This window comes from Calliopsis andreniformis, chromosome 3 (genome assembly GCF_051401765.1).
Source record: "Calliopsis andreniformis isolate RMS-2024a chromosome 3, iyCalAndr_principal, whole genome shotgun sequence".
Classification (NCBI taxonomy): domain Eukaryota; kingdom Metazoa; phylum Arthropoda; class Insecta; order Hymenoptera; family Andrenidae; genus Calliopsis; species Calliopsis andreniformis.
The window spans coordinates 12891276-12909324 of record NC_135064.1 but is presented as its reverse complement, the minus strand read 5'-3'; the positions used below and the strand labels follow the sequence as shown (position 1 = coordinate 12909324).

Below are 18049 nucleotides of genomic sequence, written 5' to 3'. Positions count from 1 at the left end.
GGCAGCTGTTTTTAAAAATATTAGAAAAATAGGAAGAAGGAAGCAGTAGGTATCTAGAATACAAATTATGTACACTATTATCAAGAGATCAAGTAGCCTATTTTAAAGGGATGGTTTCAACCCTCGAAAGTAGATACGCTACGTATCTATATGATGAGTTGGTTTTTTGGTCACCCTGATAGTTTCAATATTGGCAGTATCTGCACAGTAAGGTCTTAATCTACTTAATACTTCTACGAAAGCCAGGACGCTTTGTACTCCAGCATGTAATTGTCGGATTGTGAGAACGTAAAGTCAGGATTTGGCAAAACATCGGGGTTGGCAGTGAAATAGCTTTAGAATTTAAAGCGTTGGAAGTGTAGGAATGCCTGTCTGGCGTCAGAACCTGATGGAGAGTCGAGGGAGCCTGAGACACCCGGCGAAATTCGGCTCGTAACTCAGCGCGCCAGCGATGCGAGGAAAATACGCATTAACTTGATTAGAACGTTCATTTTCGGATACGTTTGTCGTGATCCCGAGCAATTTTGTCATTGTCAACGAGGAATAAATTGAACGGAGCCATTTATCCTTTTGTTGAAACCCAGTCGCAATCAGACAATTACAAAGAATTGTAAAGAACAATGGTACCAACAGTAGATTAGCTCGGAGGGAACCTTTTAGGCTGCATCTTTGCCTTGGCGCACGTAAATTAATTCCATTTATGTCCGGTTGCTACCTGGAATGAGAACACAGAATCGAGGTCAATTTAATCAGCTGGCCATTTTATCTTAATTTCGCTGGATTCTGTCATTCAACATAAAGACACTTCGCTCTATTCGTGCCTCGAGTGTCACAATTACTCAGTTCCCGGGCGATACTGTTTTCAGTTTGCTAAAATTTGGGATAATAATACCCAGTTAACACATGTCCGAAATTGAACCTGACTCGATATCAGAGAAATCTAGAGAGTGCTTAAATATATCAGACGACATCGGAAGGATATCGGAAGGTGTTAGACGGTATCGAAAACAGCGCGAGACATCAGAGGTCGTCAGATACTTTATCGACTTTTCACACGCTTTCAGCGCTGCTCATCAGCCCGCGAAACTTTGTCATAGCACTTAGTCCAACCCACTCCGTCGACAAAGAAAAAGCATCATCTGAAGTATCGACCCCAATTTCCGAACACCTTCTCACCGTCGGAGGCAAACTATTCCGAAGAGCCCAAGTGTCGCACCGTCGTCTCCGCATTCCAGGATCGATCCCGATTAAACTTTCATCTCTGGGGGGGAGACGGTCTAGGGTCACCCCTTTCTTCCATCGTCCGATTAACAACCGGAAGGCGAGTTTCCGTCAGGAAGAGGCGACTTGACCTCCTACCGCCAGGGGTACAGAGAACGGCGGGAGCATTCGAGCAAACTTCAGGAGCAACCGGGGAAAAGGAGCAGGAGGCGAAGGAGGAGGGAGAACAAGATGATAAGAGGCGGCGGTCGGCGGAGCGTAAAATATGAAGAAGTAATCACCCTGGTAGCAGCTGGCAGGACTTACTTCGAGGCGAAGGTTAGAAACGACGCTTCCAGGGGATCCCGTGTGACTGCGCGTGGCCTAGAACACCGGAAGGGAGGGGTTGTCGCGGCGGTGGTTGCGAGGGGTGAGGGTAGGAGTCGTCTACGGGTCGTGGAAGTGGAGGACAGTAAATTCAGTGAAGCATAGATTGCAGCGGAGGGTTTCAGACCGGGGTCGAGCTTAATTTCGCGGCCACCTGGAAATCCTTTGGTACCGTGCCAACTCATTGCCGGATTCATTCATAACGAAAGAGACGTACAGCCCTCAAAGGTATCGTGCGCCCTGCCTTTCCGCTTCCGCTTCTCTGCTTCGTCTTTGTCTCCCTGGTAATTATAAATGGACAATTTAGGCTAGACCAGATGATTAAATTGTCACGATGCTGGCTCGGCATCAGAGATAAACCGAGATAGGCATCAGAGATGGGCTTCAGAGATGCTCGGTGGTGAGCTTAGTTACTAAATCGATCTAGTGTTAAAGCTTGGCGTCTTTCGTGGATCATGCCATCGACAAGTCTATGTGACCTGGAGCTTCTTGCGATTTTTATTTCATTGAGGTCTCTATTCTGCGGTTCATCCAGTTCAAGTTTAATTGAAGTTGTTCTTACAAAACTTCCATGGTTCAAGTGTTTATATAAAAAGAGACTGGAAGTTGAGGAGACAGTAGAGAGCTGATAGAAGGTCTCATTTAAAAGCAAGATTCATGGCGGAAGCACTCTAACTTCTTTGCGCACCACGATTCCGTTTCAACTGAAAGCCTTGTAAATAAACTCTGATAAGTTTGTAGAATTGCCTCGCAAAGTGGCTTGTTTCTAGAATCAATTGTTTAATTATTTCATCCGTCGTACTATACACTTTGGCTGAGAATAAGGCTATGGTTCCACTAAATGCGTTTTGTGACGAACTAATGTTCCAACGAATATGTCCGACCTATTTATCATACGAGCGAAACAAGTTCAGACATAGCCGCCAGAACATCAGTTCATCAGAAAACGTATCCAGTGGTGCCGCAGTCTAAATCACTATCATCAAGGATCATCATGGATGTCTCCAAAATTGCTCAATTGATTTAAACCACATGTCCCCCAATAGAACCCTGACGGAATACCTAGCCTTGATTTCTGCAGCTCCACCACGTAATCAAGACAAGCTGTCCCTAACAAGATGTCTTGGAAAAGGGATCTCCCTATCCCCAGCGAATACATCTCAGTTAGCTGACACGGGCTAGAAACTGGAAGTTATCTGGTTCGGGTCCCGATTACCACTGCAGTATCCCCTTTCTTCGAACGTCGCGATCCTGTCAGCGTCCTGACAGCCACTTCTCCATTTCTCCGGCGAGCAAGTCGCGATAGGGGAACGGAGGGTGAGTACAGAGAAAAGTTCCAAGCCGCGAGAAGACTACTCGGGGGTTGGGAGACGGGCGGGGGGTTGGAGCCGATGAAAACCGTTCGCGGATGGAAATTGCTTTGGACAAATGGGTCGGTAGAGATGTGCACAATGGCGTAGAATTCGGCCGCCATCGGTGGCTGCGTGGGGTGGTGCGCGAGGAGAAAGAGATCGTTCCCTCGTCTTCCAGAGTCTTTAGAGAAAATTGCAATTCCTCGTAAGTGACGTCCCTACCCCTTACACCCCGTCTCACGACGTTTCTTTCTCTTTCCTCTCGACTGCTCCGCGACTCTTAGATGATTAAAATTGGACCGCTGAAGGTTACCTAGCCGAGAGAAGCCGTTCATGGAGATTGCAAAGTAGCTGTTTAGCGCTTCAGCACCATGGATGACGAGCAACGTTATTGTATAACCATCCTGCGACCTGGGCATCGCCGGATCCCCTCGCCTGGTACCGACGAATCCGTCGTTTCGATGCTAATTTCCGCGGAGGCGGTGTCGCGTGAACGGCTGCCGCCTTTTATTAAACCTGGGGAATCGCTGACTACGCCATCCGGGGATTTGCTTGAATGTGCTTCACGTAAATTGAAACCTTGTTTCGTGCTTCTTGGGTTCGTTAGCACCGAAGTTTATGACAAGGGGACTCCTGACGAACCCTTCACCGGCGACTTTTCTCCATGAACTCTCTTGAAATTTCATTGATTTGCGAGTTCGTCTAACTTGAAGACGGCGATGGTTCCGTGGCCTCAAAAGGTTAGCCTTTCTGGTTTTACTGACAAGGTTTCGAATCCTCAGAAGTGGAAGATAAACCTGTGCTAGATCTGAAGTTCGTGAGAAACTATATGTATATGCATTAGGTCTAGGACTAAGTCTTAGTTGAAGTCTAGGGTTCATATAAGTTCAATCTGGAATTAACGCTAAATCTGAATTGTGTTCTGAATTGTGTTTTGAGGTAGATTTGACCTCATTGAGAGATTATGATCCAATTGTAGTTAGGAATTCGATCGGGGACTAAGACTAAGTTTGACTAGGATTAAATTTGAGTAGGGTTGAAGTTCTATGGAGTATTCGTGAGGACAGGTTTAAACAAAGCTAGAGAAACTAACTCAAAAGGTTTAAAAATTAGATTCAGTAGAAATTAACTTCAATTCTGATTTTAATGCTAATCTCTATTTTATGGTTGCTTCTACAATTTATATTTTAATAACTGTAATTAATGAAATAAGACCAAGAGATTTGTTTTGCGTTGTAAATATTACAATGTGTAGTTTCTTGGACTTCGTTGAATTAACTTCGGATAGTTTTTATATTTTTGCGTATTATAATATTCTTTCTGAGGCTTTTTGTTCACTTAAATTACTCGTGCATACATAAACATCCATAATCTACTCACTTGTGTTTCCATTTTTTGATTTTGTGGCAAATCAAAGAGTATTACCTCATAGTACAATAAAATGCTATAACTCATCCAGGTATAGAATGTTTAAATGCATGTATTATACATAGTGTGGGTAAATTCAATATGCGACGAGGTTTTTTAGTGGTGTACAATCGTTATCGTATTTCATCGTATCGAACCTAATTAAATGTATCAATGCATTACTGTAATACGATGACTGATAGCACACAGGCGCAACAAGTTTAATTAATGCCAGTTAGTTAATAAATGCGAACTTGAGCGGACGCATTTATATTGCAAGTTGCAATGAGTCAGAACAATCAGTAACAAATGCTTGTAAAAATGGAATGTTAATTGGCGAAATAATGTTAATCGTTCGTTTCACAGTTGTCGAGACAAAAAAGGAATTCGCCATAAAACGTGATACTTCAGTTAAGAATACCTTTCACGATTAAACGTTTCGTATAGCGAAACACACTTCTGCGTTGAAAATACAGCTGATTGTGGCCGAGAGAGAAATATTTTCAGATTCTGGTTCCCGGATCTCATTAAAATATTCATTAATATTCTTAAAACGGCGATGGAAAATCCAAAGAGCATAATCTACCGTAATGTTATACTCACTGGCGCTTATATAAAACTCGTTATTAGAGGCGAAGCGCGACAGAAATTGCCGTTGCTTTGAAGTTTTAATTATAAAAATGTACTGCCCCGGTCAATTTTTTCCCCTCATTTTGTCGTCAAACAGCCATGTACCTTTAATAGAGTTCCGCTTGACCTCCGTGACGGTACAATTATTTCGCTCGGCCTATGAATATTAATGTCTTTCACGCCGACGAAAAGCTTTCGTTGTCTTCCACGAAAATCCCGAACGATTCAGGTATCTCCGCTTTAACAGAAAATTTCAGCAGAGTATTCACTTTGTATTATTCACAACTCCCAATGTACTTCACAATTATGAGGGGAAATATACATATTTATCGTTCGATGATACGATAAACAGTTAGAAATCGGAAGTTAGAATCAGAAGTGCCAAGTGTAAGGCTTGATCGCATTTCTGGCAAAGTGCCTACTCAAATTTTACACAAAAATTGCGAAATTAAAATTAAAATTTTATATATTAATTGTTTGCGAATATAGAATGCTTGCTTTATTTAGCGAAAATAACAAATTAAAAATTAAGTATCACAAATATGTTACTATATGTGTTTTACCAACACAGTAGTTTGTATGTGTTCTTTTTGAAACCGTGTTTTTCAAACTGGCTGCCATCACTTTTTAATATTCAGTTAACCGATCTGTTTCAAATTTCATATATGAAATAAATACTGTGTTATAATCCATTCTAGGATTACATCAATATCTGCACTAGTCCTCTAATAGATACGATGATCATGTTCGTATAGATTAGGAATATTTATGATGTCTCTATTACAGATAGGTAAATACAACAACACGTGAATAGTAACAATTATTGAAAGCGATTCGTTTCAAGCAACATAGAGTAACTGATTGAGAGTTAATATAAAACATAATTACATACAAATTTCACTGCGCTCTTTTGAAGTATGACCAAATATATAATGTAGGTGACCCTAATTTCGTTATGCTAATGTTTAAAAATTTCGAAAACTCCACTAGATTGTAGACGTTGTAGATATTAAAAACTTCACTAGGTTATAGATATTAAATAATTTTATTCAAACACTCAACCAGACTAGGCCAACCGACTGCACACTTTCATGGTTCAGTACTGACTGACTTATAATCTCCCTTGCCCGTCATTACGAGAACAACTGCTTACCCCCACTCCTTACACTACACCTTATTTCAACGTTGCTAGTATGTGTACAAATAAAGTTGCCATTTTATACCCGAAAGTAAACAAATTATAGTCGAAAGTTAACACGTTATATAATATTTCTAAATACGTGTGTAGTGAAATTATCGAATGTTTCATAAAACTTAGAATAAAACAGTAAAAGCCTGCAAACTGGTGAAATTGCCATTCTTGGGGTACGCAATTTCGCCATATCGTAGGGGGAAAAGTTGTTAACTTGGTCTAAGAAAATTCTCCTTCAGAGTTTACTAGTCAAACTGAAAGGATTGTCTGCTCTAGTACCAATTTGCATATAAAACAAGACCAGTCTTACTAAACAGAGAGCTTCGTATAAATCATCTTGAACCCCTTACGCGATCATGTCGCATTACACGAAACTGTTTATTATTCACCATCATATTGTAATTTATCGTTGAAACGTTGTAAAACGAAGATCATTTTCTCTAAAAATCCAACACTATTTTTAACTTGCGATTTTAATCGTGAGTTACTGAATTAGTAAAGATACCACTAACCTTAGTTCTAAAAATCGCCTAAGAATAACCCCTCCAAATAAAAACTTCTTTAATGATAATCCTGTCACCGAAGGCGTCACCCTGACAAAAAGGTTGTCCACGGCAATTTACATAAAAATTTGTTAAATGTCATCCAGCCACCCCCCTGGAGGCAACGTCTGTCGGTAGGCACCGTGGAAATGATACGAGGACGCATAAAATACCGCAGTGGTCGAGCAGGCGGGCATATTGGAAACTATCCAATAACCCACTTGGCTTGCTGTATCGTTGCAATCGGAAGGGGTAACGAATACAAAAAGAAGGGGAGGCGGCGAAGAGACAAGGGGTGGGAAGAAGCGAGCCGTAATACACGGAGCAAAATAAACAGAATAAACAAAGAATTAAGCGAGAAAAAAAGAGGAAGCAGACAGGAACAGGGGGTGAGGGGCAAGGGTGAACTATAGACTGTGAAAAAATGGCGACGAAAGGGATGAGTCGGCCGCTGGCGAAATTCGCTGGTTATCGGAGATTTCGGCTGAAAATTATCAAAGAATTTATCGGACTTGGAGAAACACTCGTGGAGGAGAGCCGTGGCTGGAAATTAATTTCGTTTGTCCCGAGTGTATGCGCGTGGAATTATATTACGCGTTACTGGAATTTCGTTGCACGCAAGACCTGGACGACAGGATGCATTTTAAAATTGATGTAATCGAATAAAACACGCGGGAAAGGTACGCGTGACTCGAATTTGTATGCCGTGTGCCATCTGCTCGCGACAAGTGACGCTGGATTCTATTAAAAAAATATTGCCTGTTCGGAGAGCCGACCGATGGGAGAAAATAGAAAACATTTTTGCAATGATTTTTGGCGTGGCGTAGCACGCAACGCGAAGCTACTCTTCACGGGCAGCGTTTCGAATTCCATTACATAAACTCCATTACAACGAAGTTGGAAAATATTCGATGAACGATGGTAATTCCAAACAGCTATGACCGTTCGAAGAAAAGTTATTCAGAATTGTCTGCGTGGATAGTAGCTGGGGAAGCTGTTATGGGAGAGAAAAACCCTCGATGGCAGGGAAAAAGAAAACGAGCTGTAAAAGAAAAAATGCAAATGGTGGAAGGATCGTCGAGAGCTTATCCGCGTTTCCTTTGAAACGTACACCTTCTTCGAATCAGCCTTTGCGCGGCTGGCTGCGGTTTTAATATACACGCGTTCACGTGTGCTTTGCGCGTTGAACCATCCACCGATCCCTTCGACTTACACCCCTCCACCCTTTCGCGGCAAAGGAACTTCTATATACATGGCTTAATATCGAAGCACTCCGCGGCAAGAATCGCGAAGCTGAAGGCCTCGAACCACGAATCGATTCGCTATCTGCATTTTAATTTCGCTGGTAAGAGCGTCCTGGTCGAGGAAGAAAGGAAATCGCCGAGTGGCCCTTTCATCGCCGACCAACCGGAATCGTCGCCTTTTTTCGCGCGCAGATTCGAGAAAGCAAGGCGCTTTTATCCGGAGCTTTCAGCGTTGAAGTTTTTTGGTGATTCAAGATGTGATTTCGCTGTTAGAGTATTTTTTATTAACAGGTGGTGGTGATGGAGAGTCTATTGAAAAATAATCTTTGTACAAAAAAAAATAAAATCGCTGTACAATATATTAGCTAAAGATTCAGAATCACTCCATTTTTCATAGAGTTTTATTTTTTAATGTGCTCTTATATGACGCAGATTTAAATGTGTTTAATTAGAGATGAAACAGAGAAAGAAAATTCTTTTCTCTTTTTTATCGTAGCTATTACTTAATATCTGTTACCCTTGCATTCTGTAGTACTTCCTTAACTGAAGAACATTGAATAATTTAATTAGACTCACCCTCGAGCGTTCCACTATAGGCGTGCAAGGGATCGAACGTGATTTGTTGGCCATTAGATCCCTCGAAGACGACGTTGTCGTGGAACAAGCTTGTATCCCTCGTGAGCCTCATCTTGAAAACTCTACACAGATCAAATAGGTAGGTTCGTCAATCATTCATTTCGATTTAGATAATAGATTATCAATAATATTATTTGATTTGGAATGAAATCGTTATTTGTTAGGATTATTTACAATCGTGTAAATAAGACTGCCTCACATGGGTTAGTGGAAAATGAAATAAATGTTTCGATAAGGAACAAAACGATTTGCTACAACATTTTTCATCCAATAACGGCCATTTATTAATCCAGGACGTTCGCCTAGAATCGCAGATTCCCACTGTTGTAAATGTAATTTCGCCAGATTTATTATACTTCAAACAATGAATCACGGTTCAAACTGTAATATTGGTTTCGAAAAGAGAATCACGCTAGTAAAATATTGCGTAACGATAATAAATTTAATAACTGTTTACGTTCGCAGAATTTGGATTGACGTAACAAGTTTACATCAACGCGTACACATACAATCGATAATTAATTATTAATATCTTTCGTTGTGACTAGCTTCACCATTACAAAACTGATGAGATACCAGCTGAGAACCACTGCTGCTGGTAAACTGAACTTGATGGGGCAACATGTCATCTAATAACTACACAATATAGTGTAATGAATCTACTATGTCCACAGTGCATTAATTAAGTGTACTACGTGTGTCGTGATTCAAAGTTTGGGACATCCATGTAGCATCACCTATAGCTTTACCTTTCAATCTCATTTTTATTAACATCTCATTTAAGCTGTATTAATAGAGGATTGCTTAACAACTATATCTTTCCCGATTATATACAATTATTACAAGTCATTTACCACATGACAACGTAGATTATTCAAGCTTTGTAATGCACATAAGAAAGATGAGATCCCACTACTGATTACTAAGGTTCAGTTTGTTTCTGGTTCACGCAGAACTCCCAGTGGAATACATATCTCTAATGAGAACCACTGCGCAAAGCGGAACCAAACTTTACCACTTCAATACGTTATACAACAACTTCACAGTATAGCATAACGAAGCCTACGTGTTCAAGTGGATTTCCTATTTGCTCAACAAACTTATGCTTGCAACTGGCATTTCATTTTGAAGAATACTTTCATTTACCAGTGTCAACTTCACCAAAACCTAGGAGTCACACGCACTTTTACACCTCATCGAATAAATGTAACATATTACCGTGTTCTCAAAGCGAATGATTTAAGAAGTGGACTACTCGACGTGATAATTTTCGATTTTGATTAAATTTGACAAGCTTGCAGTGTAGCCGAAAATATTCGATACATATTTTTTTTATATTGGCTCATGTTCACATTAAAGAGGTAAAAACTGTGGAGGTGGAAACCATATTTCACCAAATATTTTACAAGCTATTGCATGTAGAAACAGACTTTGAATTAATTGATTATGTATTTTTGAATGTTAAAGCTATCTGTGTAAATGATTTTGAAAATATCTATTTGTCTGAAAAATGTGCTGAATAATGTCGTATATTTAATCATTTTTGGTATAAAATATTAATCGAATCTTTCACAAATTTATACATGGGTATCTATTATACAACAAAATACAAAATATGGATATTTTGGAATGTTGAATGTTCACATTAGAATAAAAATAATTGGACGTTCAAAAACACATAATCGGCTAATTTAAGGTTTTTTCTACTTCAAATATCTTCTGAGATATTAAGTGAAATATAGTTTCCACACGTAACATTGTATCGGTTTTCACCATTTCACCCTTCGTGGATATAAGCCGATATGAAAAAATAGATATCGAATATTTTCAGCTACTCTACAAATATGCCAGGTTTCATAAAAATCGGAAATTATCACTTCAGGTAGTTCCCTTGTAAGTCTGGAATTTCCACTTCAAAATCGACGAGACTTACGCTAAATGTCCCAATGGGCAGAACAAACTAAAATGTCTAAGAAGTGTACGCTTCAGCTTCGTGCCTTGGACTGTCAGCGTCCTCAAGTTTTTCCCAAAGGGTCTTCCATGTGTAACGATTGCAAGACACAATAAGATAAACACACCATAAAATGTCTGTTTTGTGCACAATAAGATAATCACTTACTAGGACAATTTATATTCTATGCGTCCGAGCATTGAGACATTTAACCTTACGAGTCCCCTGATGAGAACCACTGCACCGGAACCGAACTTCACCCTCGCTGTGTATCGCGCAATAATCACACAATATAACGTAACGAGGGCCACGTATTACGTTATAACCGGTCCCTTACGTGTTCCACGGACTCGCGTGTATGGTTTACATGCAACCCGATGGCTGTGCAATCGATAATCCGATCAGAGACGGGGCGACGTTTTCACCTAATTATCGGGGCAGCCCGCGATAGGCTATTGATCGTGACCAGGTCCCGTCCTTTCACGGCCGATGCGTGGCTGATTTCAATTATTCATCGCAGAGAAAGCCCCGACGATGATGTCGCCGGTGTTAATGTAACTAATGAGACACCAGCAGCGCCGAACGAGCGGATTAATCCGCGCTGATGCAGCGTTGCCGTCTGTCGAATGGTTTCCATCATCTCGCTTTTCTACCACGATCGCTCAAAGATTGATGAATCGCGGTAATTTTCAACGCCTTTCAGCCATATCTGGGTGCCACGGATTTCATTCCGTCGGGAAGTTAAATCGAGGATGAAGGGTGAGGGGGATTGTTCGTTGAGTCAAGAAGATATCTCGAATGAAACTCATTATTTACTAACACTATAATTTTTCGTGAATAAGAGTAGTTCGGAAGGATTATACGTTTGTGAAAGGAGAATGGAGGTTCTTCTAGCTGGAGAACAAGTTAAGGCGAATATGCCAGCATCCCCTTGAAAGATTACAAAATTTGGGAATTTTCAAGTTTTTAAATTTTCAAAATTTCAAATTTTCAGAATTTCAAAATTTCAAATTTTGAAATTTTCAAAGTTCCAAATTTATCAAATTTTCATACATTTCAAAAAAATAATTTGCATGTAGTAACTTTAATTCTACTCTTTCTCCAACCTAATCGTGGCCTTTTGTTTCATAAAATGTTTTCGAGAAGAAGATATTAGGTTTAATAGATACACAATTAACTAAAATGGTATTAGTTCACCCATACACTAAGAAAGTCGATACAAGTGTCATAGACTTATTAGAAATATCAAATAAAAGAGAATGAGAAGAATTTCCACTAATAGTAAAATTAACGTAGATACTGCTCAAATTATCCTCGTCCACCTGTGGGCCATAGAACTAAGAACAATGTGAACATGTTAATTGTTAATATTTTATAAGCTAGTGTATATAAGCGTTGCTTTTGGGAAGCTTTCCTCTTCGAGATCTCGTAATTCAGACAGACCTAAGTCGATTCCCAAAGTATCAAAAGAAAATGTAGAATTGAGCCATAAATTTAATATTATAGATCACAGATTGTAGGATTTATAATGACAATATAAGTGGAACAAATCGAGCCAGATTCAAAAAGGATTGAAAGTGGTTTCAAACCCTTCGAGCCGCTAACACCACAAAATTTGTAGATTCAGTATCAGCGAGTCTGCAGCTGTCGGTGAATCCTTAAGGCACTTCGCTTTCGTCACGAATCTATCAGAATATAAAAGTCTTCTGGTGACACAGTTGATAAGACACAGTAATTCCACTTGTGATGGAGACAAAGTGGATTTTGATTTACTGACGCGAGAACGTTCGTGGATTTCTATTCAGAAAAGTTTTTCACTGGCCCAGATCACGCGTAAGAGGCATCAGGAAGATAAACGTTCGATCCGACTTCCCTCAAATACCCAAGGGGGAGTCAGAAACAAAGTGGAATACGGAAAGCAGTGGTTTGCAGTGAAAACATTCTAAAATTGAAAAACCAATACGTCGTAATATTCCGTTGCCTCATTCGCAGATATCTTAACGAGAAGGGCTGTATTTAATTGCATCCTCTGAAATTAGCCCGTCTAATTGTTCAACATCGTGGCAACGTTACTCGCGGATTTTCGTAAACCTCTATCTACAGCAACATAAATTGCAATACGCACTGGCTATCGTACTTTTAGCAACTGATACCGCGGTGTCGGCTGACCAGCTAATGCAACGAAATTAGCAATGTCATTGCGCACTACGGGGAGTATTAATTAAATTAGAGCACCGCGTTAATTAGCGTATCGTTAAGCACTGATCATTCTACGGGATGCAACGCACGTGATTTAGACAGGACATCTTGTTTCTGTTTCGTCTGCAACCGACGTAGACAACATATCGGTACGATCTGTCAGTGGCACTGAAACGTTATCTCCTGTATTTTCATTGCAGTTCAGTACGGTTAAGAAATCATATTCTTGTTCATTGAAATAGGTAATTCATGTACAAAAATTTGAAAGCTGTTTTACTTCAAGTTTTCTCGAAAATCTTATAGATTTCTTCTGTATTCGATTAGGCTTAGGGTTCATCAACGTCGATTTATTGTTACGAGTTATTTCACAATTGGTACATTCTTATTGGCTATTTATGCGCACGAACGCACAAGATTTAGCATCCCTGCGAATGGTATAATACATACAAATGCGTATTATGCGAAAGTAATTATGGAATTGGTACGTTGGGAATTTACATTCACAGGCGGGGAACGAGGTGAATTTAAATGGCCCGGATTTAATGAATTTCCATAATGGAGGACGTCGAGTTCACAAAGAAGCTCCAGCCCGATGGAAAAATTACGCTGTCTTGCTGTTTCTTAACAAAATACCCTCCGGCAGGGAAAATGATTTGGAAAATTGTAATTGTTTCAGCTTAACAAAGGAAAGCCTTAATACAAGGCTGAGCGTGTTAAATTATTCTATTCGTTCGATTGGCTGCATCTCAGAAATTTTCACCAGCCATTGTGTTCATGCTTCATCCATAGTACTAACAAGACTCAGTCAACAATTTATAATGAAAATGAGTTAATGAGTTTCATTGGACATTCTCGAGAGTCTTGTGTTCCATATAAATCCCATTAAAACAATTTGCTCAAGTCATTAGGAGAACGATAACGGCAACATTTACTGGACCAAAATTCGTGAAGCCTTTCATTTTTAATCTTTTATTATTTATTAGTTTGTCGCAAAGTTAAGCTATCTGGCGGTATTAAAACAGAGGTCATATTTATGCTAGCGAGATTATTTATTTGATTGAAATAAAGTTTTTATAGTGAGCAGGACGTATAATAAATTGTGTGAAAGTATAGTTTTATGTACCTATATATGTATACATATACCTGTCCAGAAATGAAAGAAAAAATAGTGCTCCTAGTATTTGTGTCTCTGCATACACGGTGTGCTGGTATCAGGGAAAAATGAATTTGGTAACTTTACTACCTTTGAGATTATCGTTTTAAAAACAGTTTTTTTAAAATTCTAATGGTTGCACTAATAATCTTTTTTATAAAAAAAATCATACATCATATAATAGACAAAGTATGTAAGAGTATAAACACAAAACTTCTTCAAAATTAGTTGGACAATGTCACTGATACGCATTTAAAGCGCATTTAAAGTTTTAAACATTTGCTGTATTTTGCTGCACAGACTTTTATATCAGGCACAATATTTTCTTTCTTATTGCGAGTTTCTTAAACAGGACTTTTCATAAGTTATTATGAACTGTACAAAATATTATTTTATAAAAAATACCGACCTTTCAAAATGATAAAGATGGTGTAATCCCTTCAAATATGACAGATATATCTAGGGACATTTGCACATTTGAAGTTACGATATATAGCATTATATGTGTCTAATTTTCTGTCACATATGGCCAGCCTTTGTTCTATCAAAATTATTAATAAATCTTTACGAAATATAAAATCAGAATAGGTAAACGTTAATTATTTTTGGTCAAAGATACTACTGCTATAACACGTTATGAGCCTAATTTTCGTTGCCCTGGACCACATTGCTTTCAGAAAGCGACAATCAACAGTTTCGCAACGTTCATCCGCGAGATTTCCAAGTTCCTGGTTGCATTATGTAAGTCGGGACACAAGATTGCCGGGTGAATCTTAAGGGAGCCACGTTGCACGGAGAAGTTTGCTCCCTGGGAGCTTCGGGACTCGGTCTGGCTGACGCCAAACAACCAAACGACCACCGACAGGTGACATATCGAACGTATAAATCCTCCGCTCTTTACATTTCGCGTGGCTGGCACGGCTTCCAAGGGAATTTCGAAAAGGCTGGAAGAAAATGCAAGGGAAAGTTTGCTTCCGCGAACTTGATGGCAGATTGATGACCCAACGGTGACTGCGATCTCTTTCGCATACCTTTCGTGATAAAAACTGCACTCTCTCCAGCAGTGGAATCGTAAAAGAAACCGTGTAGAATAGTTGCCTTCCACGACTTCTGTTGACCAATAGCTCGTTGCATTCACAGTTCACGATTTATCAGAAGATTACTTCCTCCACTTGCGCAAAACTACAATAACAAGCTACTACGATTTTACGGACCTACGGTTTCGTTGTTACTGTGAATGCAATCAGAGGAACGATAACTTGGTCTTGCTTAACGGCAAATCTTTTTAGAGAAAACCTGTTGCTCGATTTACTCTCAAGTAGATCGGAGTATTAAATTTAAGGAACTATCGATTTCTCATACATTGACTAGAGAAAGGATTACTGTTCATTGGCTGGTTTATATTCTATCAAAAATGTTCTTATAGACGTGCTTAATAGTAGTTACGATTTTCATTGAGGATTATTAGGATTATGAGTGTCTTAAATTTTGAAAATGTCTAATTTCCACATAGTTAAAATTTTCATAGTCTTTATTTTCTGTTTACAACTTCTGGGTTCTGCATCATGGAATAAAATTGTCTACTAAGGTGGAAGAAAAATTAAAAATCGTTGCACTGTTTTTCGATAGTTCTAAGTACTTGTATTTTATTTGCATTTATTTTTCTAAATTAAACTGGTGTAAGCTAATCTCTGCCACAATAATTCTTGAGACCCCACATAGATTTTGTAGCTTTAATTTTCTGTTTTTCTAAATATAACTTTGAAAGCATCTTATCTGTGTTTTTTTACACTCTTAAAGCAAGAACTAAAACACAACTCTTCATATTTGCTTTTAAAACGGAATTTATACTGGTAAATGTGAAGTTAAAATTGTTGGAATACATTACTAAAAATTCTTCACATTTTTCGAGCTCTGTAACACGGTTATATCCTGTGATAAAATATTATCGCAACTTGAAGTGACATTGAGAGAAAGTTCATAAAATTTCATAATGGATTTAAGCAGGTAAAAAAGTCTGCTAGCCAAGTTCATATTTTCTCGGCTTAAATACCATTATGAAAGGAAACATTTACCCATAATTAGAAATCATAACTAATAAAAAAATGTCCTCCCTATATTTCGTTTTGCCGTATCGTCTACATTCTCGCGAATACTTTAATACGCGAGTCTGAAAAAATAAAACTATGTTCTAAAGAGAATAACAACGAGCACCTCTGTAGTTAGTTCTCTGGAATTCTCCAGTGTATTTGTTATTTGATGAATAAGGTCATTTTTGACCACCTTTGGCACTTCGAAATGCTATTCTGCCTGTTCATTCCGCACGTCCGATGCAAATCTGTGCAGGATGTTCCTATCCGGTCAGTAACGTGGCACGGTTATGCACGCGGCGTTCCCAAACTTTGGAATAGTTGTTCCTCGTCTAATGCGAATGTCGTTTGCATACTCGACGAGTGTCCACCGTCTCCTTGCGAGCTGCACGCTGCATCCGTCGCATTGCATTCAACGCACGCGGATGATACGAGTGCATCGGAAAGAGCACGTCGTGACGTATCGACAACATCGACGAGCTTACTGGACCACTCCTAGATGGACATTTTTCAGGTTACATGCACCTACCTATCGCGTTTCCGTGACACTAGTTATTGCGTTTCTGATTGCACATGTTTTATAGGATTCACTACTTGCTGTGACTTTTCATATTTCTAAGCTGATATTGCAGAATTTTCATGGGATTTAGAACAGCGGGATCCAAAGGTGTGACCTGCTTTCCTTTCCAATTCTTTTTACTTTCTCGACTGTTATAATATAATAATAGAGAAAAGTATTTTTATTAAAGTTTGAGAAGATTCAGTCAAGGGGGAAGGGGTGATGTGGGGTATGGGGTAGCATATTTCAAAGGGGGTTGAAGTATCAAAGTAAATATCGAGTTTTTAACATATTATGGATAATAGTATTAGTAGAAAAGATGCTACTACATTTTTCACAAGACTAACAAATTTTAAGTTCTTATATTAAATTATTCGTCCTGTGTCGCAACCACGTTGCCAATTTTTCTGATTTACTAATACATATGGTACTAAAGAGATATTTGTAATGAGAGCTTTCCTTGGATTTAATAATAATCCTATCAATTTGTTGTGCAATTATTATTTAAATACTCCTACCATACTGGTACTATACTATCGCCAATTTGTTGTGTACTTATAAATTAGATTCAGTGTCAAATGGTTACAAGATATTTACAACGAATAAAAGAAATACAAAGAATAAAAGAAATATATATATTAAATTAAATTAAATTATATTGTTTTTTATAATAAAACATAATACTGTACACCTAGTTATATTATTCAAGGATATTCTACTCTATCCTTTATTATTATTTACTTTGCAAATTCGATCAAAATCAAAGTTCAAGGATAATGTTTCCAACCTTTTGTATAATATTTGTATAATTATATTTCATTATTTCAATTGCGGCGCCTTTAGAATTCAAATTTTGGGGAACTTTGAATCGTGACTAAAGCACGAAGAAGATAATGAAGTCAAAATTACATTTTGAGAATTCGAAAAATGAATCCAGTAGTACGTTCCTCATAATGAAAAAGGGAGCATTAGATTTCCAGTCGTGGATGATTACCGATTCAGATTAACGTTCGCCCGAATTAATTAAAGCGGCCCGCGTTTCGTTAGGCTTCCGCTCTAGCCAAATTACCTAATAATTTCCACCGGCTATTGATTATCAATTAATTTAACTTTAAATGCTAGCTGGGTAACTAATGCCCGCCGTCCTTCGATATTTATGCAAAATTGAATTAGAGCCGGGCGAATATTATGGGAATATTAATCGATTCGTACGTTCATTGACTCTGTAACGAAATTTCAGTTTCATATTTCCTGATAATACTTGGCTCGGCTTCAAATTAAATACCCTTCCGGTGGCTCCCTTAAGAATTTTCACCCTCGGACAAATTTCACGCACAAATTACTTTATATTTAATGCGCGAGTAAAAGAGGGTGCGCTTTTGAACCTCTCCAGGCCACGCAACTTCCTCAGAGTTTTCCACGAGAATATCCCCTCGTATATTTTCCACCTTCATCCTCGACTACCCCTTAATGCATATTTGAAATTTCAAAGTGCAGGAAAACTCAC

The 18049-nt window shown here is 38.7% G+C and overlaps 1 protein-coding gene across 1 annotated transcript in view; it reads right to left on the bottom strand.

The window, feature by feature from the left end:
• The window catches only part of LOC143189083 (disintegrin and metalloproteinase domain-containing protein 10), a 173091-nt gene that overhangs the window by 116045 nt on the left and 38997 nt on the right, over nucleotides 1-18049 (bottom strand). Inside the window, exon 3 of the mRNA XM_076393728.1 lies at nucleotides 8531-8652. Coding sequence (XP_076249843.1) covers nucleotides 8531-8652 — 122 coding nt within the window. The remainder of the gene's footprint in view (nucleotides 1-8530; nucleotides 8653-18049) is intronic.